The following is a 26,312-nucleotide window of genomic DNA, read 5'->3' as shown; positions in this document are numbered from 1 at the left end:
GGGAGGGTGAAGGGAGAAATCACATTCATTTTGTTATGTGTCTATATTTTGTGTCTATTCTTATAAGTGTACATGTCTTCCTGATAGAATATAATTTTCCTAAGAGTGTAGATTATTTCATTTTTTTGTATCCCCTGTGCTTAGCACAGGGCTTGGCACATAGAAGTCTTAATAAACTCTTTATTGATTGATTAATTGGTGTCATTAATTTTATTATATTGACACAGCCTGCACAATGAATATCTCTCTAATTGTTTAGGTATATTTTTTTAACTGATGAAGGAAAAATCTTGTAATTTTATAAGATTAAAAAAAATAGCATGCTGTCCTCCTTAAGTACAAGTCACTGGTGTGTAAAGATAACCTTCTCTGTTTTCAGAGAATGCTATTTCTGTAACCATGACCCCCTGCCGGGATCCTTTTTGTTTGTTTCTGTTAGTATTCAAAGCATTAGGCAGTTGGAATGGAGTCTTTAATAAGTTCATTTTATGAAGAAATTAACTACAAAGAACAATGTTGAAAAGAAAGCAATAAAATCTCAGGCATTGCCATAACATAAAAAAGTTTTATTAGTAACTTTTATTTTTATATCAGTCATTTTTAGAAATATTCCCCTCTCTTTATTCCAGCTTACGGAGCTTACCCTTATGCAAAAGAAAAACAATTGAGCAAAACCAATTGAGATGGCAATCCTTCCTGATGGTGTATATAACATTCTGTACCCCTAGTCCCCACCTTTCCAAGGAAAGGAGAGAAATGTATTTCCTCATCTCTTTTCTGGATTCAATATTGTTGCCATAACATTTATAAAAGCAAAAGAGAAGGTAATCTTGTGAATCTAGCTTCATTGTTAGTGTAAAAGAAATTAATATCTATGTGACATGGCCATTCATGTATTAGTGATTATGGCAAATGGCATTTAAGTACCTTGTATCTTTAAAAAAAATCCTTAATTCCACTAATGTCAAGAGTGCAACTAGCAAATTCAATCTTCAATTTTGACAGCCTTCTTTAAGATACGAAGCCTTGACATAACCACATCCCAGTCTGCGTAACCTCCTTCAAGATGGCGAGATATTTCTTTTCCTGCTTCGTAACTCCGTCGGCCGTGAAGTAAGCGCCAGTTATCGAATGTAATTACATCACCTAGAACAGATCATTTTGAAACATAACAAATCAAATGTTTAATATAGGACTTCCTTGGAAAATGCAAATACTCTAGGAATTGATGGCATGACTTGTAGTATCTTTCTTTACTTGAGTCAACCCATGGCATAAGGTGCGTTAGGACTTGGGATACTGGAATTAAAGGTATTGCTACAGTATGAACAAAAAGCTATTTTTCACAGTGAAATACAAATCAGGGGAATCTTCCATCTTACTAAGACAATGGAAAGGAACAATGCCTCGACTTTAGTAGAAACTAATAGAATCAAAGACTTGGAAGAGAACTTTGACTTCAACTAGTCCACTCTCATCATATTACAGATGAGGAAATTGAGGGTCTTTAATAGGAAAATTATTTTCCCAAAGGTCAAACATGTAAATCCCTTACATTACTAGGGATTGATGGTGGAGCAAGGTGGCTAACTCCAGAGAATCAGAAGTTCAGGATATGAATGAGGAATGACTGATGTAAATAGCATTTCCTTGCTAAATATAGTTTTAAATGAGATGAATTGTGAATCTTTCTCCAGTTTTTTGAGACTTAAGAATTAATGATATGCCTTTTTTTTTTGTTAAATGACTATCAGCATATAATGCTATCATACAGGAATAGAATTCTTCAACAGCTTGGTTGTAACAAGTTTAAACTCTGGGATCAAGGATCCTTAACCTATCTTATGTCCTGGATGGGTCCATTCTCACTATCTGATATTTACTAAAGCTTATGGGTCCATTCTCAGTGTCTGATATTATTAAAGATATCAGATCATATATATGTGATTACTAAAACCAAAAAACAAAAGAACCCAAACATACTGAAGCATATTTATCTATATTAAAAGTTCATGAACCCTCATTTGAGAAACCCTGTTCTACATTATGCCTTGGTTAATGAAAAAATACAAAAAAAACCCTCTTATTTTCTACATTGATAAAAGCTCACATACTGACCTGGGTGCATCTTGAAGGTAAATTTGTTTTCTTTGTTGTTCATCAGGTCAACAAACTCTTTCAAAGCAGCATAGAATGGCCGTACTTTTTCAACAGGGATGTCAAATATTGTATCTCTGGTTGAGTTATTGAAATTGATGCGAATCACTTGACCTTTATTGTCTACTCTGTAAAAAATATTTTAAAGGTGGTATAATTTTAAACAACCTAGGCCATAACTGTGTGCTTTTTAAAGAAAAAGTTCTTTTTTCACAGAATCATAATAACTCAGAGGACCTTATGGGTCATCTAGGTCAAAGCTAGAACATGAATCTTTCCTACATTATAAACGTGTAGTTTTAAAGTCAGAGAATCTAAACACAAGAAGGAACCACAAAGGCTGGCTAGCCCAACCCCTGCCTGACCAAGAGTTCTTTCTCCAGCATCCTCAGAAAACAGCCTCTCTTTGAAGATATCCAGTTATGAGGAATCCCATTGTCTTCCAAAGAAACCCATTTATTTTTTGGTCAGCTCATTGTTAGGTGGGTTTTCCTTACATCAAACCTAAATTGTAAATAATAGTAATAATAACAGTGACTACCATTTATGCAGTTAGTCAATAAGAATTTATTAATACCAACTCTGCCAGGCCCAGTAGGAAGCATTGGGGATATAAAGAATGACAAAAGACAGTTTCTGTCCTTGAGGAGCCCACACTCTTTAAGGTTATAGAAAGGGCCTTATGAATATTATTTCATCTTGTCTGCTTTTCTGAAAGTTTAACTTATTGTTCCTAGTTCTGACTTCCAGGTTCAAGTCAAGCAAGTCTCACCCCACCCCCAATAAAACATTGTAAATACAAGGTGTCCTCATGATCTTAACACAGTTTTAAGCTATTAAATCTAGGGCAAACATTCCTAGTTTATTTAACTTATCTTCATGTGGCATATTATCAAGCCTTCTCAGTATTCTGGCTACTCTCTTCTGGACACATTCAAGCTTACCTATGGCTTTTCTGAAAGGTACTAAATGGTAATTCAGATGGGCAGAGTAGACTGGAAATATTAACTGCCCCCTACCCAATTCTGAATGCTTTGCCTTTATTAATGTAGCCTAGTATTGTATGGGCTTTTTTTTTTATATTGTCACACAACATGGCTGACTGCAATGGAGTTCAGGCAGTCCACTAAGACCTTCAGATTTTTTTCAGAGCAACCGTTGTCTAGCCATGTGTTCTCTACTCTTTGTGTGAAGTTTTCTTTTTTGTTTTGGAACCCAAGTATAGAATTTTATCTTTTCCCCTATTCAGTTTCATGTTGTTTGATTTGACCTAACCTTCTAGCCCATTTAGATTTTTCTGGATCTGGGTTGTCATCGCGTATGTTTTTCCAAGTTTTCCATCACCTGTGAAGCATAACATCTCTGCCTTCATATATGTCAGTGATCAGAATGTTAAACTTCATAGGGCTAAGGACAGATGTATGGAACACTCCACTGGTGACACTCTCTTAGTTAACATGGGACTTTTAATGATTACTCTTTGGGCCCAGTCATTCAGGTAATTTCAAAATCAACGTCAATGTACTCTAATCTTGCTTGTCTCTTTCTGTCTTGTCTATAATTGTAGCATGAGTCTTAGTGAAATGCTCTACTAAGGTATAGGTAAAGTATACCTATGGCACAATCTATTTCAACCAGCTGTGTTACTGTGTCAGAAAAGGAAATCAGCTTAGTCTGACCTGATTTTTTTCTTGAAGAAGCCATGGTGCTCACAAATCATCTCCTTAACCAAGTGTTGTAAAATCTCACCATGTGTCAAAGTCAAGCTCATTGGCTAAGAGTTTGTACTTTTTAACCTCTTCCCTTTTCCATTGGGAGGACAAAGGTACTTCTCAGGAGAGGACAGCTAGCCTCTGTCAAAGTTTTCAGTAACTGAGGCAGCCTGTTCAATTTTTTGAATAGCTTTTATTGTCAAATCCATCCCTTTTAATAACTCTTTGTTCCTGGTCTGCCCTCTAGACCAGGTGATCTCAACCTGGGGTCTGTATACTTTTTAAACATTTTAAAATAATTATTTTCAATATAATTTGGTTTCCTTTGTAACCCTTTGTATTTATTTATTTATTTTTGCATTGGAAAATGCTGTTCTGAGTAGAGCAGAAGTTTCATCTTTGACAAAGGGATCACTGACACATAAACAATTTTGTTCTAGACAAGGTAAAACAAGTTGAATAATTCTTCTAATTTGAAATAAAAGTACTTGGCTTCTGCAGCATCTCAGAAGTAGAGCTGAAAGAGATCTCAGAAGCTAGCTAGTTTATCACTCTTTCCCAACTTGCAAATGAGGAAACTGAGGCCCAGGGAAATAAAATGACTTGCCCAAGGTCATATGACTAGTAGGCATCAGAGACGAGATTTAAATTCAAATCCTATGCTTCTTAAGCCAATGGTTTTTCTACTATACCATGACTGCCTTCCTTTCAATTCTCTCTCTCTTTTCTCTCTCTGTCTCTGTGTTGGGTGTCTTCATTTTTCACTGTCTGGATGGTGTTTACTGGACTTCCTTATTGAGTAGACACTGGCTCCAAATTATAGATTCAAACTCAGTTACTACCAGTATTTCAGTCTGTTCCAAAACCTCAAGGACAGAATCTAATTCTTTTGGAACAGAAGAAACAAATTGATTCAAACTTTCTGGACCAGGAATAAGAGAGAGGAAAAAAGATGAAGAGAGCAGTAGAGGATGGCCTATAAATCTGAAAGCCATGTGGCAGAGATGGATGCATTTCTCTCTCTACCCCCCAATTCCCTCCTCCACCCCTTTTAAGGCTGGTTGGTTTAAGAGCCAAGATCCAAAGTTTTTGAGCAAAGGAATTTGCCAAGTTAAATAATGAACTATTAAGTTCAGGACTATTGTAACTCACGTCTCGGACTCATTGATCTGCCAACACCGGGCATCAATTTCAATAAACCACTTTGTCCTCAATCACTTTCCTACACATAATAGCTCTTCAGAAATCTGAAGGCAGCAGTCTGGCCCATGACAAAGACTTTTCTTCTCCAGATTAAACATGCCTCTTTCCTTCTACTGGATACTGGAGACAATAGTGAAAAACACATAGTGTCCCAAAGGGCCTTTAGTCTCAACAGCCAGGATTCACCAAGTTCATAAATACCCTGGTCTTTTGCAATTGACCACCACAAGTTACAACTTGAATACTGGGGTTGCTAGCCCAGTGAAGGTTGTTTTTCTTGTGCTTAATATAATGTAGACTTTTCATTTGAGTGAAATTCCTCGATTTTGGTGTTTTCTAAGACTAGTTTTCTTAATTACTCTTATTGGAAAGAAAAATGTCATTTTATTGTATTACAAAAATGACATCATCATGAAGTAATTAAAACTGGTTTGAGCTTTTCTGTCGGAGCCTGTATCTCACAGCACTGTAGAATCACAGGATCTGGGAGCTGGATGGGACCTCAAAGGTCACCTTATCCAACCCCACAATTTTATGGATGAATAAATCTGTACTGTAAACCCTCAATTAACCTGAAGGCTAGTAACTAAAATCATACATTAACTGGATTAAAAAAAATTATACTTGACTTTTAGGAGTAGTAGACAATTCTAAGAAAACAAACTCAGCAAAAAGAATTGAGACCCAGAGAGATGAAATCATAGGGTCATCACAGGGTTACAGTGCTAGAAGCGGCCTTAGAGACCATAGGGTGTAAACCCGCCACTCCCCCCCCCCCCCCCCCCCGCCTCATTTTATAGATGAGGAAAGTGAGGCCCAGAGGGGTAAATGACATCCAGGGTTACTTAGCTAGTAAGTGTCTAAGGCAGGATTTGAATCCAGGCTTTCCTGATTCCAGCTAGCTGGCACAATGGATGGAGTATCAGGCCTGGAGTCAGGAAAACTCATTTTTGTGAGTTCAAATCTGTCCTCAGACACTTACTAGCTGTATGAACATGGGCAAGTCACTTAACTGTTTGCCTCAGTTTCCTTATCTGTAAAATGAGCTGGAGAAGGAAGTGACAAACCACTCCAGTATCTTTCCCTAGAAAACCCCAGATGGGATCATGAAAAGTTGGGCATGACTGAAAACAATAACAACTTTCCTGTCTCCAAGTCCCTCTCCCCAGGGCCCTATCCAGGCAATGGAGCTACTTAGGGTCAGATCCAGAATGAAAACATAGGTTCTTTGCTTTTTAATCTAAAGTTTTGTCCTAGGCCTTCTCTTCTTTCTCTGCTTCTTTCTCATTCAGCAATCTCATTAACCTTCATAATTTGACTACCATTTTTAGGCAGATGACTTTATAGAGGCTGAGCTCCAGGCTCACATCTCTAGCTGCCTGATGGAGATTTCCACCTGCGTGTCCCCTAGTTACCTTGTACAAACCAACATGTAGTTATTTTGTCTGTATCCTGAACTGAGACTTATCTGTGAATTCGTATCCTGCTGAAAAAATGTACTTAAGCACTGTCTCACTTGTATATTTGTATCCTCAATGAATATCATCATGTTGTTGTTCAGCCATTTTTCAGTCATATCTGACTCCCCATGTCCCCATTGGGGTTTTCTTGGCAAAGATACTGGAATGGTTTTCCACTTCCTTTTCTAGCTCATTTTAAGAAGAGAAAACTGGGGCAAACAGGGTGAAGTGACTTGCCCAGGGTCCCACAGCTAGTAAGTGTCTGAGGCTGGATTTGTACTTACGAAGGATGAGTCTTCCTGAGTCCAGGCCAGCTGGGGCCCTTGTGGGCCAGGACTGTAATACTTTTGCACTTGTATCCCTGGTGCATTTCATCATGCCCATAATAGACTCATTGTTTCATGCTTCCTTCTAGGAAAGTCACGGGATTTTGCAGTTGGAAGGAGTCTGAAAGATTACCCAGCCCAACCTTCTCATCTGAGATGATGTCTACATCTGTTGTTGCAAACCTTGAAGTATTAGATAATGACCATTTTTATTTTAGGAGGTTTAGATTTGTGATTTCATTGGAATAGGGAACTTCTGGTGAGGCAATTCCCTCTGCCAACTTAGATCAGCATTTGTTCTGCAGATGTTACATTGTATTATCCCTTATGGAAGCTCCCTTCTCTCCTCTTACATTACTACCTCTCTGGTGGTGGCCCCCATCACCTCATGCCTAGACTATGGTCAGTTTCCCCCTTGCAACTCATCTTCCACTCAGCTGTCAAAATGACCTTCCTAAAGTTCAGGTCTGGTCACATCTCCCTTCTATTTCTTCAGTCCATAAACATTTATTACAAGCCTACTAAGTGCTGGGAACTATGCTAAGCATTGCGGATGCAAAAGGCAATCCCCGGAGCTCACAGTCTAATGGGACAGACAACATGCAGACAAGTTATGTATGGACAACGTATAGAAAAGAAAACGAGGAATAATCACTAGGGGGTAGACTTCAAGGTCCCAGGGAAAGAGGACAGGCTTCTTGTAAAAGGTGGGATTTTATCTGGGACTGGAGGGAAGCCAGGGAAGGCAGGAGGCAGAGATAAGGAGGGAGATCACTGCAGATCTGGGGGACAGCTGGTAAAAATGCCTGGAGGTGGAAGATGGAGTGATTTGTCCAGAAGCAGCAAGAAGCCCAGCATCATTGGGTCGTTGAGCACATGGGGAAGGATCCTGGTATAAGAACACTGGAAAGGTGGAGGGGGACAGGCCCCAAAAGAGCTTCAAAGGTTGTCCTTTCTATCCTGTTCATGGCTTGTTGGAACATAATTGTTTCCATGTTGTCTCCCCCATTTGACTGGGAGCTCCTTGAGGACAGCTACTCTTTCTTAATGTTCCCAATGCTTAGATATTGCCTGGCACACAGTAGGTGTTTAATAAAAGCTTATTGACTGACTGACCACAACTTATAGTAGGGGGTGTGTGGGGCTTTGAAGGTGGCTTAGTTAGACATTAATGACGCTAAGGCCGTCCACTGTATCTTGGGCCATCACCAGTTCTGACTTTTGTCTTGCTACTGGACTTTGATGACTAAAGAAGAGAGTGTGAGGCTGACAACATTGTGCATGTCTGCCTCACTTAAGTTCAGTTTGCACGTAAGTCAAGACATCTTCTGTGATGTCTTTGGTCCTCTTCAAAAAATGATGAATAAACAATAATAACATTAATAACTTAAAGTGTTGTCTGAGAAATGGAAAGATCAAGTGATTTGCTCAGATTGTGCATCAGAAGTGGGACTTAAACCCAGGCCTTCCTGACTTCAAGGTCATCTTGCTGTCCACTTGTTTCTTTTTACTCTTTATTGTTGTTGTTATTTGATGAATAAATAGAGTTTTCAAGAAGCAAAAGGACTTATCTAAAATCATATGGATGGCTTTGAGGATAGTTCTTTTGACTAACTTGGTAGATATGACTTCTGTCAACTTGCATCACCTACGGGACATGTGATACCAGTGATTTATAATCTGGAACATATGGGTTAAGACAGGACACTTTTTTGGTTTCCTGTGCCATGCTGGCGGAAGTCTGGGGACAACAGAGTTGTTATATGTAGTACTAGAGGCTTAAACAAGAGGGCAAGGGATATGAACAGTGGGGGGGAAACCTGCAACCTCGAGGTCACATGTGGCCCTCTAGGTCCTCAAGTGTGGTCCTTTGAGTAAATCCAAACTTTTCAGAACATATGGCCTTGAGGAAGCAGGTTCCCCACCCCTGGATACTATTACATTGAGGAAATGGCCCCTCAAACTCATCCAATGTCTCTTCTCTCTTAGTTCCCTCCTGATTCTCATTTCTCTCCTTTGCATATGTGTTTATTGGTCAAGGTAGTCCCCAGAATTGAACATAATGCTTCATATATGGTCTAACTGGCCCAGAGCATAATGAAATGATTGCTACCCATGATATAGACTCTATACTTCTATTTGTGGAGCCTGGGATTGATTGTGTTAGATTTATTAGGGGCTACATCACACTGTTGACTCATATTAGGTGTGTGGTAAACAGAAATCTCCTGGGTCTTTATTACACAAAGAGCTATCAAGCCATATCCTTCCCGCATTCTTGATTTGAGCAATTTATTTTTTTATCCAAATGCAGAACTTTACATTTATTCATATTAAGTGAATAACAGATATGTTTATATTTTATTCTAGCCTGCTGAAATCTCTATGAATGTTGATTTTACTCATCCAATGTATTTAGTATCCCTTTTAGCTTTCTGTCATCCACAAATCTGGTAAAAATACCTTTCATATCTTTAAATCATTGCTAAAGATGTTGGCAGAACATCGTTGAGCATAGAGCACTGTGGCATGTCACTAGAAATTTGGTTCAGGTTGATTGATCCTTTCATTCCCATTCTGTACACAATCAATTAGCTAGTAATAGTATCAAGGATTTATATAGCACTTCAGGGTTTGAAAAATGCTTTGTGAATAGTATCTCGTTATCTCACAACAGCTCTTAGAAGGTGGATGCTATTTTTATCTCCATTTTACAGATGAGGAAATGGAGGCAAGAGATAAGTGACTATAAATCCATCTAAATATTATTGTCCAGTCCACATTTTATTCTTATTCATAGGAATACTGGGAATCTTGAAGTAGGTTCCTTCTAACTCTGCATCTATGAGAAATTTGTAAAGGTGCCTTCATGAAATCTAGTACCCTATACTTACACTATTTCCTAGTTTGATACAATAATCACAACATGAAATGAGGTTAGTTTGGCAGAGACTTGTTATCAATGAACCCAACTCATCATCCCACATTTCTGTTTATAAATTCTGATAGTATCCATTTAATAATCCACACGATTTAAAAAAAACGCTACTCACTCTATAATTTTGTGCTTGGATTGCACTGAGAAGTCACAAAAGTCAACTCCAATATCTGTAAAATCCACAAAGGTTGAGGAGAGGATCTGGAATGCCTTAGGATTTTGTTCCTTGAGCTGTCGGCATACATTAAATCCATCTACGATTTCACTTTCCCCACCAGTGGCTGTTTGCTTTATGCAGTGAAGGAATTGGACCTGTAATCAAATGGAGAAATAGTTTTTAGAAGACACTTAAATTAAAAATGTTCCTTGATTAAGAGCAATGTTTTTGACCCCCTGATCAGGGCAGTTTCAAGATTAGTATAAAAGAATACAGTTAAACATTTATTACAAGTCTTTTGTGTTCAAGGCATCACAGGGAATACATAGGAGTGTGAGACTTGGTCTATCCTTGCCTTCTTAAGAGTTTACACTATAGACATAAGGTATTCCCAACACTTAACACAGTGCCTAGAACATGATAAGTAATCAATATATGTCTGTTAACTGACTGGTAGGTTAAATAGCATTATGAGATTTTAATAACAATTCAAAGTAACACTGAAGAAATATTAAATAATTGAGAAATAATGGTATAATGCATGATGAAGTCAATGCATTCTTAGTCAGGGGAAGGAGATCACTCTAGCTTTGGCTAACAGAGATAGATGGATGGAAAAATGGGACCTTAAAGGGTAGGTAGTTTTAGAAAGTGGAAAAGGATTGGCAGGGAGATGGGGGCTGGAGAGTGGAGAACAATATGAACAAAAATTTGGAAGCCATAATCACATAAATACTGCCATTCTTCCTGGAAATGATGGGCGCCAACTACTCCCCTGTGGATCCTGGTACTTTCTCAAACCCAAATTCCCCTAGCCATCACAGCCTCTATATATGTTGACTATTAGAAGGTAAGCTCCTTGAGGGCGTAAGCTGCTATTACTTTTGAATTTGTGTCCCTAGTGATTGGAATATGGTACAAACTTAAATGCTTTTTCATCCATTCATTCCAAAGCAAAAAAGAGAAAAGTTCAAGGTGTGTTTTAGGGGTGGTGAGCAAAACATGTGGCAGAGATGGAGTGAGAGAATAAATAGAAAAAGGTATGATGAAGCCAAGTTATAGAGAGTCTCAAGTGTCAGGTCAAGGAATTTGGACTCTTATAGGAAGTAGGGAGCTATGGAGTGTTTTCTTCTGTAGGGGAGTGATATGATGAATGTATGATCTCTAGGGAGACCATTATAATGAAACAAATTGGAACGGGGGAGACTTAAGGAAGGAATACTATTGGATATATAATATAAGGAAAAGATTTTTGTGGTGGTACCATTGAGATGATGATTATGACCTTAGTCAAGTAGGGTGTTGGGCAAGGAAATGGAAGAGAGATAAAATATTCATCAATTTTATACTAAAATATATTAGGAATGAGAATTTTAGGTTGACTTCTCAGGAAAATTGAAAAATCTAATTTCCTCATGTTCTTCTGGGGAGGAGTCCTTTTGAATTAGTTGGATATGTGGCTTATTTTTATTATCACTGTGGATGTTTTTGTAAAATTAAATATAGAGAATTATTTTCAGCAGGAAGAAGCCATTTAACATCATTCAGCTGTAAAAACTGTACATGCCAAAGTAAAATAAAAATAAAAGCCAATATCTGGCTGAAGGGTCCCTGAATGGGAGAGCCAAATATGACCAAATTCAGATATTAGAAGGTAGCAGGTCCAGTGAAAAGGAATTTTAAAATTAGTTTGCTTGGTTTCCCTGCCTACCTCCATCAACAGGCCAAATATAATAATCCCCTGACTCCCACCCTGACCTGAAGATGAGGCAAAAAAAGCCTCATATAGTGAACAAAGCTTAGGAGGAAGGGACATCATTAACTCATGAAGGACTCTTCTCTTTGACTTTCTTAGAAACTAGAGAGTCAGCTGTGTGAAAATGGGAAGAACACTGCATAATGCCTTCTACTCTCCCCCGTCACACTCATTATGCGACATTGAACAATTTATTTCATTTTGAGTCTCAGTTTCCCCATCCTTAAAATGGGGTTAGCAATTGCAGTACTCAGCCTCACAGGATTTTCATAAAGTTCTATAGAGAATGTATGTAATTCAAGCTACATATTCAGATTTCCACCATTGAGAGTTATAATTATATAAAAAATAGTAATTGGTTCCAATCTAGTGGAAACACGAAGTGTCAATTTGAATAATGCTAACACTTCAGGGGAATTCATAATTTGCTGCTGTTTAATTGATTAAAATTAAAATTAAATTGATTGATTTACGATCAATCAATTGGTTATCATCAAACATTTATTAAGTGACTGTCATATGTTAGGAGCTGGAGACACACAGACAAGGATGAAGCCAGCCCTGCCCTCAAAGAACGTAGATTCTATTTGGGTATAAAAGCATTTTATTAATATATAAACATCATATACCATAAACTGTCATTGTTGGCTAAAATGTATTGAAATAATAATATAATCCAAAAGATCAAGCTGATAAAAAAATGCAACTAGAAGAAAAATAGTCATGTGTTGTCATGATCTTCATGGAACTCCCTCCCCCCCCAAATTGTTCACCTCCTACCAGATCAGATTGACAAAGATGCCAAAAAAGAAAAGGGCAAATGTTGGAGGGGATGTGCGGAAACAGGAACATTAACCTATTACTGGTAGAGTCATTAATCGGTTTAGCCAGTCTGGAAAGAAATATGGAATGGTGCCTCCAAAAGTCACTAAATTGTGCATGTAATTGATGCAGAGATAGCATCACTGGACCTAGATCTTAAACTTTGGGGTCTAATGAGATAAGGAAGAAAACAGCCCTAAGTTCTCCAGATCTTCAGGGATGCAACTCTCTGCCCCCGACAAAACCAGCTGTCCACCTCATACCCACAAGACAAAGATGACAAAAAGGGAAAACAGCAAATGAGGCAGGGCATGTGCCCAAACAGGTACGTTAATACACTGTTATTAGCATTGTGAATTGGCCCAGTCATTTTGGAAAGTAATTTGGAGCTGTACCCTTTGAGAATACCCTTTAACTCAGTGATGCTATCACTAGGCCTGTACCCTAAACTTCAGGGCCTAAAGAGATAAAGAATGATGAGAAGGATCTAATCCCCAAAAATATTTATAATGTTGTTGCTGTTTGTAGTGGCAAAGGATTAGAACTAAGGGGGATATTCATCAATTGAGTAATGGCAGAAAAAATTATGGCATTTGAATGAAATGGAATATTATTATACTTGAAGAAGATGTGAGGGATGGTGTCAAAGAACCCTGGGGAGACCTGTATGAACTGGTGCAGAGTTGAAGTAAGCCAGGAAAACAATTTTTTACAATGACAATGTTGGAAAGACAATTGTAAAGTGCTTAAGAACTCAGATCAATTCGATGACCAATCAGGATTCAGTCGGTCATTCAACAAACATTTATTTAACCTTTATACAACATTGAGGGAAAAATATGGCTTCTGCCTTCAAGGAATTCATGTTCTAATGAGAATTAATGATAAAGCATGTTATTTACTTCCTGAGAAAGGTGATGGAGGCAAGATTCAGAATTAGGACATACATTTAGACATGACCCAATCTGGAAATTTGTTTTAATTGACTGTATATATTAGTTACAAGGGTTTTCTCTTTCTTTTTTTCAGTTGGGGGTAGGTGGGAAGGAAAGGGAGGCTAGGGGACAGCATGTTCACTCTTTCCTTCCCCCAAATGAGATAAGAACATAAGGAAGGACAGAAGGAGACATACATAAGCAGCACAACTTTGAAAATCACATGTTGAATTTATTATGCACACCAAAAACAAAGCCAAGTCTACATACAGTTTCATATATAATCTTTTTCTGATCTGATTTATGTATGAAAATGCTCATTTTATTTGGTGTTTAAGTTCAGAATAAAAATAAAAAAAACCCTAAAAACAAACTAGCTTCTTCAGAATGATGGAGAATTAAATGACATGATTAGAAAAAAATATTACTAGAAAAGTTAACGTCAGAATCAAACAAATTCCCTGAAGATAATATAGTATAAAGCTATTCTTCAGGGAACTAGGGAGATGCTCTTAAAATCACATTTTAGATTTTGACATAAGAGAATTGCATATTTCAGCACCAAAACTCTTACAAATCCAACTGATTTCTTTTACATATGGTAGGAACCATGGACATTTTTTTGCCATCTTGATTTTTAATATAATTTTGTGAAAGAATTTAAATGTAGGAGCCAGACAACTTAACACTTGTGCTAATCCAAATGGTTAATATGTGTCTGACATATATAAAACTAAATTTTATTCCATGGAAGCGATTCCGAGCTGAAAAGCCTTTTTATGTTACTTTGTAACAGCATGTGATTTCTGGCGCAGATAAGACAGTGAGCTAAGCTGCATGTGGTTTGAATTAATAGACTGAACCCACTCTTCCTGTCCCATGTTAACGATTTTGATCAAAATGAATTCTCAACAGGTAACTAACTTGTTGCCTGGTCCACTTGGTACTGGTTTAGGAAGGGAACAAAACAAAACAAAAACACAACCTCAATTGTTTGACCTGCCTGTTACATTAAATTTCAGCCTTTTGCATAGAAATAATTTTATGCAAGAAACATTTTTTTAAGTGGAAACTTGAACTATGCCCATGTTAACCACTATTCCATCGGAGCTAAAGATTTCAAGAATCAAGTTCTACCAAAAATCTCTTTGAGTATCTCTCCTCTCCCATGTGATTTTAGATTTTTCATTTTTCATTTTGTTTGGAATCCCCATTTGCTGTTTCTTACCACTTTGGTATATCGTATTAGCCAAGTAAAGAGGAAAACCTGGGAAGGTGCCCAGATTTTTCATGAAAAAATAGGTATTTGTTGAGTATCTATGTGGTGCAAGACACCATGCCAAATGATGTGGAAATGTGAAGTGTTGTGAAAAAAGATGTCTGAATCACAGTTCCTGAGATCAAGGAACCTAATGATTCTATTTAAAAAAATTATATTGTATAAACTATAACTGTGACTCAAAACTCAGAAGACTGGGTAGAAAGACTTTGGTCTAACCTGGGTTCAGTGAACAACTGTGACTCAAAATTTGAAAGACTGATTTTTGTTGTTGTTCAGTCATTTTAGTTATTTCTCATTCTCTGTGACCCTATCTGAGGTTTTCTTGGCAGAAGTGCTGGAGTTCTCTGCCATTTCCTTTTCTAGCTCATTTGACAGATGAGAAAATAAGACAAATAGGGTGAAGTGACTTGCCCAGGGTCACATAGCTAGTGGGTGTCTGAGATCAGATTTGAACTCACAAAGAGGAATCTTCCTGACTCCAGGCCTAGCCCTCTATCCACTGTATCACTTGATTCCAAATTAACATTATTTTATCCATTACACCACCAGGACTCTCAAAGGGTGAGTCTGAGGACCTGTAAGGGTGTCTGATGCCTATTCAAATACTTCTCCCTTTTCCTACTATGTAATTGTATAAGACTTGACTTTCTACACGCACTTCAACTAAAACAACATACCACAGCAGACTGAATGCAGGAGAATCCAGCTATCTTTATTAAGCCAGACATGAAAGGTTTGCAAAAATATGTAAAGTAATGATATTCTCATTAACTCTTTTTTGTTTCAGAAAATATAGTTATTTTTCATTAAAAATGTTACTTATGATAACATGGTAATGGGGTTTATTATTATTTAAAAATGAATAAATATTTTAAAATTTGGTTTTCAAAATTTTTGGAAGACTGGGGTAGAAAGAGCTCTGGTCTAGCCTGGACTCAGGGTAGCAATTAGCTGTACAACTAATAGTTCATTACTAGTTATTAGCTCAGCAACTTTGCTAAGTTCCAATTTTCTCAGTGTAAAATAAGTTAGTTAAACTATGAAGTGTAAACTCTGAGGTCAGAGACTACAGCTTATCCAAACTTTTTGTTTTCTGCAGAGCCCCTAGTGCTATGCCTTGAACGCAGTAGGCAATTATTTGTGAATTTCAGTTGAAAACAAGAATACTGCGTGTTGGCCAGTGTAGTAGGGATTATAGAAACAAAGAACTTCTATTCTTTTGGGTGGAAACAGCACACAAACACACGTTAAATTTACTTTTAAGTAAATATACTTAAAATGTACATAAGTAAATTAAAAATATTGACCAGACAGTTGTTAGGATCCCTTCTCATACTAAAAGTTTGTAGCTGTTCCCCTCAAAGAGTTTTTGGGAGGCTTCAATAAGAGGCACGTGAAAGTAGTTTTTAAAAAGTCCATAAAATGCTGTTCAAATGTAAGGCATCATTATTATACATCAGGGAAATGAATGGAGTCGTCTAATCAGTTTTATGTAAGTTTAGATTATGTCCCAGAAATAATATGTAACCTTGTGAAAGGCAGCATGAGCTTTTAAAAAATCAACAGTGCCTTTGGTTTGAGGGTGTCCTCCTCCAAAACTCTGAGTTTCCCCTCTTTCCCAACTGGCCTTTGGCAGAGAAAGGGCTGAGCTGATCAGTCTGGCATTTAACCCCTGGACTTTCAGAGGTTACTAGATTCCAAACTTAGGCCATATTTAGAACAATCACATTGCATCTCTCTTCTCTCCTCTCCCCCAACCCCCCAAGGTGCCTCCAGAGGGTCACCTCCCTGTCATCATTTAGTTCAAAGAACACATGTGGTATTTTTGAATCAACACAGTAATTTAAAACATGTGAAGTCAAATATTAGATTCCAGTATTTGTAATAATGATAGTCTGCCTTCCGTGAAAAGCCCTCTCCAGTGCCTTGCTGTGTCATGGAAGTGACCCTGAGATTCTCAAAGGCCATGCCAGTGGGGTGAGACCCTGCCAATGTGGAGACGACTCAGCTCCGGGTCTGGTAATGGCATATGTGGTTGTTGTCTGAGGATAAACCTTCGTAAGCCTAGAGACGGGGCCCCAAGTGATGTATAAATGTATGTGTCAGGATCTATAGCGATAACACATTTTTGGCCACAATAACTCATGAGACTATTCACGAAGTTATGGAGATATTAAAATATATTGTGGTAAATGGAGAGAGCGTCCATACTTCATTTCTGCTTGCCTAAATCCTTCAAAGACTCAATTCTAGTCCTATCTCATTTAAAAATCTCCCCTTACCATTCCATACTATAAAAATATTGTCTCATGTCTGAAAGCTATTAGTGCATGCTGACCTCACCGTTCTTCTTCCTTATTGTATTGATAGTTATCTCATATGTGTATGACCGACATGAAGTATAGAAACCATATCTTGTGCAGTTTATACATAGGTTATTTTTTGTTGTTGGTAGGGATGGGGGTTTATCTAGATCTCTGATTTCTTCATGTAGTGAGCTCCTGGTAAGGAACTCACTCTCCTAATACATGCGGTTCTCTCTTCTGCATCATGTACTCTTAGAGAGGAGTCTGGGGGATTGAAAGGTTAAGCGAATTTTCCAGGGTCACACAAGCAGTTGGTGTTAGAAGCGGGACATGAACCCAACTCTATCTGGTTCTAAACCCAGTTCTCTAACTTTCATACATATTAGGAATTCAGTAAATATGGATAGCCAGAGACATGATGTGAATCATCACATGTAAATCATGTGAATCACATGATGTGAATCAAGTCTCAAGAGATTGGGTTCTTGGCCCTCTGCACTAGAAAGAACATTGACTCCAGAGTAAGGGACCTGGGTTCAAATCCAACCCTAATGATTACTTCCTTTGTGATCTTGGGCAAGTCACTTAACTTCTCTGGTCCCTAGTTTCCTCATCTGTAAAATGAAGTTCTGTAAGGTTCCTTTTAGTTCTAAATCTCTGATCCTCTGTGCCAGTATCTGAATAATCTTCCTATTGCATTTCTAAGAGCATGTCACTCCTGTATTCAAAAGCTTTTAATGGTGTTCCATTGGTCCATTGAATAAACTTATAATCTGAGAATTGAGCACACTCCAGACTGTTTCCATCCTTCCTATGCAGCCTTATCTTATACTACTCTCATTGTGGTATAATGGATGGAACGCCAGACTGGGAATCAGGTATAACTTCATTCAAATCCCACTTCAAGCACTTAAGAGTTCTGTGAGCCTGAGCTCACATAGCTAGACAGCTGTAAAATGAGGGGTCTTAAGGACCCTTCCAGCTTTGAATCTAGATCCTAGGATTCCACTCCTCTGAATTCCAGATAAACTTTCCCCTTAATAATAACAATGATAATGACCAGCATTTACATGGTAAATTAAGGCTTGCAAAGAGCTATCTGTACATATTTTACCATCTTATTTGATCATCACAATAATCTTGGAAGTAGATAATATTATCATCCCTACTTTACAGATTAAGAAAATGAACCCAAGAGGGGTTAGGTGACTTGCCCCTCAGGGTCATGAGGTTTGTGTCTGAGGATTTAGACCCCCCCCCATAGAAACATTTTTATACATGAAAGACAGAAGAGGATTGTATGTGAAACTACAAATCTCATATGTGTGTATGTGTACAAATACATAGTAATAGAATAAATTCAACACATTATTTTCAAAGCTGTCCTGCTTGTCTGTAAGAATGAACTTAGATCAGACTTCTTGACCTTTTTTGTGTCATGGACCCCTCTGACACTAGGTGTGTGAAGCCTCTAGACCCCTCCCTCCTCAGAATAATATTTTTAAATGCATAAAATCAAACATAAAAATTGAAGAGGAAACCAATTATATTGAAATATAATTATCAAAATATATATGAATAAGCCCCCAGGTTAAGAATCCCTCTTCTATATGTGATATACATACCTGCACACCCAAACACACCCAAAATTAGAATCTCAGAATTGAAAGGCAACCCTGAAGATATTATGTAGTCCAACCTATAGCTGTAGCTACATCCTTAACATTCCTTGACAAGTGGTAATTCAGCATTTAATTGAGTATCTTCCAGGGAACTCATGGACATGTAAATATACAATATATATATATACTATATATATATATATATATACTATATATATATATATACAAAATAAACATACTATATACATATATAATAAAAATACAAACATATACACATATGCAGGCTTCTTTATTGTTTGTTATATATTATGTATGTGTGTCTATATACTCACACATAATTCAAGGACATTCATGCTATAGATTTAGAATTTCAGAATTGAAAGGGACCGTGGAGGATATCCAGTCCAACCCATTTCTACAGCAACCTCAAAAACATTCCTTGACAAGTGATCAGATTTCACTGATGTGTGTGTGTGTGTATATATATATGTATATACAGATATACATATATATCATACACAAATGTATACACATATACCTTTCACTATTGTGTATGTTGTATATAATTTAGATGTGTGTATGTGTATATGTGTGTGTCCACACACACACACACAAAAGGAACCCATAATCTCTTGGCTTTATAATGATTGAAAAAATCCAGTTCCCTGGCCTGCCTTGTGGAAAATGTGACGAGTCTCACCTTACCCCAGGTGGATGATGGAGTGCCGGATAATCTGTGTGAAAACTTAGCTTTCCAGTTGTGTAAGCCACGTTATTCGCATCGATTTTGTCTTGTACTTGCCAAGTATGTCTGTAAAATAAGAGAAACACATGTTTGCACAGGCTGCTGCCAAGCCAGACAGACAAAACGTGAAAATATGAACTTGATACCCAGAGGTTGCTGGGCCTTTTCAGAACAGAATATGAAGTGGTGGATGATGCTGATGACTGGAACATGGAATCCCTGGGGTCCTGTCCTGCTTCGATCAGCCACTGGCAAAGCAGTTTCTCCCTTTCCCACTCCCCGTAAAGGGGCATTGCATGAACGCTTTTTATCTGACGGGCTTTATGTGGGCTTGTTGGGATGTGCCTAAAGCACAGTGCTCCAAAGGAGGTCCCTTTTCTTGTTGGGGTTGGAGTTCAGCCTTTAGCTTGACTGACATGCGATGTATTTCTTCATGACATTTTGATGCTCATAAGCATTCCGATCTCATAATTCACTCCAGCTGTTCTATGAACATTTTGGTGTTATTTCTTGGTTTTATGCACATATGTATGAATATGCAGATGGAAACTAACCTCTGGCTTTGGCATTTCCAACTCTGTGCCTGAATTCTCAATGGTTTTTTCACTGGTCTCCAATCCTCTCCAATAAGCACATATTGTCTTTGCAAAGTGTTAGGGACACATGGGCAAGGGAACCAAGCACAATGAGTAGAATCTTTCCTATATGACAGCTTTTCCCATAGTTAAAGACAACAGCCATGTTCTTGCTTAGACTGCTCTGTTTCAGGCTAAACACTCCTTTTAGCTGCTCTTGGTAAGGCACGCTCTCCAGTCCTTCACCATCCAGGTGATCGTCCTCTGGGTTCTTTCCAGCTGATCACCGTGCTCCCTAAAATGTGGCACCCCAAGCTGAGCCTAGATGGGGGCATGAAATCCTTGACACTATAGCTTTTCTTTATTTTTCTTGGGTTCCTACATATATCACTTGGATGATGCATACTGATCTTGTAGTCCACTAATACCCTTAGATCTTTGTTAGATAAATTATTGTTCAACCATGTCTACCCTACCTTACATTTACTTGTGGTTTTTGTTTTTAACTAGAGTATAAAACTTTACATTTAATATCATCAAATTCCATTGTAGTAAATTAGACCCAAAACATAATTCTTTATTCCCTTTCCCTCTTACTCTGCCCATCCAAAAACTTACTCATTCTCCAAAGGCCCTAATCACATCCTGTTGTTGTCCATTCATTTTTGAGCTGTGTCCAACTCTCTGTGACCCCATTTGGGGTTTTCTTGGCAAAGCTACTGGAGCGGTTTGCTATTTACTTCTCCAGCTTATTTTACAGATGAGGAAACTGAGGCAAATGGGGTGAAGTGACTTGCCCAGGGTCACACAGCTAAAAAATATTTTTTAAGGCACTGTCTTTTCTTTAAAATATAGCAGTCATACCCTCTTCCACTGCCTGAGAATATCTTCCTTATTTGAATAAGAGTACAGTTTCTTCTCTGTTCTGGGGACTAAGAATGAATTTCTTTATTTCTCTGTTTTTCTCATCTAAATTTAAGATGGAACAACTAGCAAAGCTTTCTGAGCTGTACCAGGCAATGCCGGGGAGGGGTCATGAATTCAAAAGCTGACTGAGTGAAAGGAGCAGAGGTATTTATAATTTACTGCAGCATGTTTCAAGTCTGAGTTAAACAATCCATTATATCACAGCAACTGGAGCCAAAAAATATCTGTTTTTATGGCATTGTGTAATTGGATGCACTCCATAGGTAACACAGAATTCAGTTCTACATTATTGTCAGCATAGATGATCCATGCATAATCAAGATTTAGGAAATTTTAAAAGGAGCAAAAAAAAAAAAAGGCTCATTTCACCAAGATGTAGAATGTGTCCTCTTCACTATGTGAAGACAATACTCCCGACTTGTCCATGGACCATGTGTTTTGAATTGAATTGATTGTCACCCCCTGCCCCCAAATAGTGATGGTTTTGCCTTGATCCTCTCCTGTCCACCTGGTCCCCTTCCTGATCAAGGGGAATCATTTGGGAGACAGCTGGCTGGAGTTCAGGGTGCCATCTGTTTCCAAAAAGCAGCGATTTTCTCTTTTTGAAGTTAACTGGATCCCATGGGAATCAAATCTGTGCCCTAACCTAGGCTTTGTCGGTATTCTTTCTGGTTAACAGGCAGGTGATGAATAAAAATCTCTCACACTCCTACATTAACTTTGGCATGGTGTAGTATGAACCAGACTGAAATATTGAGCCCATACAGAAATGAATATGGGACCAATCAGTTCTGGTCACAACATTTTGGTAATGGTTATAGAATGGGTCTGGAAAGGATCTTGTGACGTCATCTTTCTCCTAGGTGGAACAGAACCACTCCAAGGAGATGACTATTTATTTTCTACACCTATTCCTTTTTTTTTTTTTTGCAAATATTAAATCTTCAAGAAAATAGCAGGAATAATGCAACTAATTTGCATACTATTCAATCTTGATTTTTATAGAACATATACACTCATATTGCCATACCCCTCAGTTTCTTGGGACTCATACTCACACATATGTATACACATATATATGTGTGTATATATATAATATATATACACGTACAAACACAATACATGTACTCAACATACATATATGGCTACATACATGCAATCTATGTATACACACGGTACAATAAAAGCATAGCATACACGTGTACAGTGTACATATACATACACTATGCATATATACACATATACACACATGTACATATGAATATGTATTTCAGGAAAATATGGAAAAAGAGGATAAAATTAGAGGATCAATATAGCATATGTCCACTTGAGGTTTCCCTGTACACAACATTCCAGTCCTTTGCATCTTTCTATAGGCTGACCCTTAGGACTGGACGCTTTGTTGTCTGTGATCTTAGTTCATTTCCAGGTTGTTCTTGACTGCCACCTCTGGTCCCCCCAATTTTAACTGTCCTCTTCCACTAAAACCAAATTACTTTGTTTTTATCTTCTATGTATTTTGTGTATACTTATCTATTTACTGGTTCACTGCAACACCATCACTTGTAGTAGAATGTAAGCTACTTGAAAGAAGGGATATTTTATTTTTGCTTCTGTAGTCTATGTGACTGGCACATAGTGGCATTTAAAAATTCTCCTTTAATTAAACTATATTGAACTGACTCTATGGAAAGCATTCTATTTCCTTATTTTAAACGAGAAAAGTAAGGCCTGGTGAGATCATAACTTGCCCAAGTTCTCACGACTAATACATGAGAGATATAGTTCTGGATCCAAGTCTTCTGATTCAAAATCTAGACTCTTTCCACAATTAGTTGCCTCTCAAACCAGTATATGCGGGAGGTAGTTCAAACCTACTCATAAGAGCTGATCATTAACATCCAGAAATGGGCAAGCTACAAATCAGGGTCTCATTTATTGCTTTGTTAGTTGTTTAAACTTAAGAAAGTGATGGGGGAAATGCTAATAATGAAGATTAAACTTACAAGTGTGTAGGGTATATATACATAAATTTTTTTGAGAGAGCCGGTTGTTAAACATATACCAGCACACACCTGCTCTCAGCAAGAGAAAGAAATGGCAAGCCACTCTAGTATATCTGCCAAGAAAACCCTAACGGGTTATGGAGAATTAGAGATAACTGGAAAATAACTGAACATCCACAACAATCTGCTTTCAAGTTACTACATATTTTCCAAATGGACTTGATATTAATAATAATTTATAGAGTGACTTTAGCAGTTGTATTTTAAAAATACAAATTTTTGAGTTCACTCATCAAATGGGGATCTATGAAAGCTATATTATGTAGATGAAAATCTATTTTGATAACTTTTTTTTGGTGCATGGATATCTTAAGACAAATGATGAGCAAAACAAAGATAACCTTCCATTTTTATCTGATGTTCCTTAAATTAAAAAAAAATTGCTTCATTCTCAATATGAAAAAAAAGCTAAAAATAAACATGTGACTCTAAGCCAGTCCCTTAATCCATGAGTGCAGAGAGGATGCTGATATGAAGAACTCCATTCACGGAGGAAGTTTGTGCACTGAGAGCTACCTTTACTGGTGAAACCACAGATCACAATGAAGCCTGCGAAAACTAAAGAATCATTTTAATACTGAAAATTCAGTTCAATTAGTATGATGGCTTTGGCGTCTTTGGAGAACCTGGGTTCAAAGCCTTCTGATGCCTAATATCACTGTGACCAGGCACAACTTACTCTCTCAGGCTCTGGTTCCTTATCTGTAAAATGAGGTAGCTGAACTAAATGTTTGCTGAGACCCATTTGAGTTCTACTTCTACTGTCCTATGATCTTTGATTCTACAAATTTAGGGAAAAATATTTTAGACACTTAGGCAAGAACACAGTAGTTTAGCCCTTGCATTCAAGGAGTTTTCATTCAAATAACAATAATGGCCTCAAACATCTGTTGCTGTTGTTTGATCTTCTAAGAGGACCAGGACATCAGGAAGGTGATGCCATAACCTGCAAGTGAATTGGGTTTAAGTGAGGAAGGGCTGTACAAAGTCACCAGCCTCGCTCTCTCCTCCAGAGCCATCTGGGTCCAGGGACAAGATAAAAGTCAGTATGACTGGCTATGCCCCCAGATGAGGTGTCTCAATGAACTAGTTAATCTCAAAATAACTAATGAGGTCAAATATTTTAAAAATGAAGTCATTGGTGAGAATTCAGTATGAATTCATTGCTTTATTTACCAAGTGATAAGCCACCTGCTATGGACATTTCATCTTTTTTAGTCACTTGTGTGATAAAAAGGTAAATGAAACTTAGTTTTCACACTTATAGAATGTATAATCTAGTGGAAGATCTAGTATATATTTCCAAATAGGCCTAAGTAAATGCATAAAAGGCATGGGAGGAGTAACCAATACCATCAAGTCAATTAAGGAAGAGATTGTTTCAATGGGGGGAGGGTCAATGATCTACCTTGAGTAATTCTTATAGTCTACTGTGCATATTTTAGGTGAGTAGAACAAAAAATGTCTCCTGGCCTTTTTTATTTTAAAGATTGAAAACAGAGGCACCTCAAAAATTTTTTGTGTCAATTCTTATTCCTATAAAAAGTCTATATTTGCTACATTTGTACTTTATACTTTCCTTGATGGTTGGAGAAAAATACATAGCCATTTCTTACACAGGCCGCTTAGCTTGCTTCCTTGAACTCAACAGTCAGTCTCCTGGCAGAAAATGAATCTGATGATGAATCCATTATCAGGGAGTAAAGGGAAAATCATGTCAAAAACAAGGGCCACACCGTCTGACTGCAGTGGAAGCCAGTTAAATGAATCTAAGAAGGAAAGGTAATAAAGTCCAGAGGACTGTGGTATAGAAGGACCATGTATTTTTTTTTTCCACTAGGGTCTCTAATGAATTTCCAGAAATGAGTTCTGGAAGAGCATGAGACTCACAAATTATTTTTCCTTTCATTTATGAGGTGACCTCATACTCAAATGGTTTTGTTGGCATCCATGTTAATTACAGAGAAAGCTAATGCTGCAAAGGGACCCCAAGGGATGAGCTATTGGCTGATAACCTGACCTGGGACTCACAATAGCCTGAAAGAACTTAGCTTGACTTGAATGAGGTGGCAAAACTACCATTCCTTGGGGTATACATTTTTTCCAAATATTTTCCTCTAATTTACTAAAATAACACATTTTTCTTAAATAGCCTTTTAAATACCCCAACATAGATATGAAAAGGGCTTTTCCCACAAGCTTCAAAATTTAAAGAGGTCTTTTCTGTTTTCCTTGCAAGTCAAACTGATTTATAGGAGAGAAGTCATTATTGAGGGCAGGCTGTGTGGTTTTCTTAAGTTTTGGTTAGGAGCCACGATAAATGAGCAAACTTATCTTTTTTTAATTATCTAATGGATAGAATACCAGACATGGAGTCAAAAAGATGTGTGTTCAGATCCTGCCTAAGATACTCACTGCATGACCCTATGCAGATCATGTAGTCTCCCTCCAGCTCAATTTCTTTCTTTTTTTTTTTTAAATCTCAGCTTCCTTATCTGTAAAGTGGTGATAATAATAGCATATCCTTCACAGGGTTGTTATTAGGATCAATGCAGACAAGGCAGATTTTGCAAACCTTAAAGTGATATGTGACTGGTAACTCTTCTCCCAACAGTCTATTCTGTTCTCTGGATTTCCAAGTTGGTGGCTCTTTCAAAGTCAGTAGTATTTATTACTTAATCAAGAGGGAGTGTCATATGCCACAAACCAGTAGCCATTCTATGTTCTGTTTGGCTAAACCTGCACATCAGTGGTAATACTCAGTCACTTGTGTGCTTCCAGTGGGCAAGATGCCAAGAAATAATCATATTTGCTCCGACACACAGCCCAGATCCATAACATTACCAAATGTGTGAAATGCCACTGGGCTGGCTTACAGGCAGCTCTCAGAAATGCTTGTAGGAGTACAGTGAGTGTTGGAAAGACTATATAGACTATAGTCTACCTTCCCCTACCCCCTGACCACAAAGGCTATTTCAGATGCTGTTACTTAACTGGTCTGGCATGTTTCTTTGACAAAGATCCCACCAGGGAAATTTTAAGGGCACACTTTGCTTTCACTTTATCAGTGTATGGAGCCTATGGAAAAGACATCTATGCTGATAACAGGGCTAGGGCAGTAGCATTTTAGAATTCGATGCAAGGATCTGAGAGTGCATGGCTGGGAGAGTAAGGAATTTCCATAATTTAAGGGTTAGCTGAGTACTCTATGGGTCATAGGAAAAATTATGTGGCAAGGTGACACCAATTGCTTCCCTGCAAAGAACTAGTGGTAGGACCATGCTCAAACTCAATTTCCCTTCTTTTTATTTCCATTTATGGCT

General features: G+C 37.7%; 1 protein-coding gene across 7 annotated transcripts in view; it reads right to left on the bottom strand.

The window, feature by feature from the left end:
* Positions 1–545: 545 nt before the first annotated feature.
* Positions 546–26,312, bottom strand: part of BBOX1 (gamma-butyrobetaine hydroxylase 1) — a 519,348-nt gene continuing 493,581 nt past the window's right edge. For all 7 annotated transcript variants that reach the window (XM_069091330.1, XM_069091326.1, XM_069091328.1 and 4 more), the window contains 4 exons: positions 19,382–19,487; positions 9,912–10,108; positions 2,119–2,285; positions 546–1,146 (listed from right to left, as the gene is read on the bottom strand). In XM_069091330.1, the coding sequence (XP_068947431.1) occupies positions 986–1,146; positions 2,119–2,285; positions 9,912–10,108; positions 19,382–19,487 (631 nt within the window). In that variant the 3' untranslated portion in view covers positions 546–985. The remainder of the gene's footprint in view (positions 1,147–2,118; positions 2,286–9,911; positions 10,109–19,381; positions 19,488–26,312) is intronic.

Source organism: Petaurus breviceps, unplaced genomic scaffold, assembly GCF_028583685.1.
Source record: "Petaurus breviceps papuanus isolate PSGF00001 unplaced genomic scaffold, PetGlider_PUasm1.0 188, whole genome shotgun sequence".
NCBI classification, from domain to species: domain Eukaryota; kingdom Metazoa; phylum Chordata; class Mammalia; order Diprotodontia; family Petauridae; genus Petaurus; species Petaurus breviceps.
This window is presented reverse-complemented; position numbering and strand designations above follow the sequence as displayed.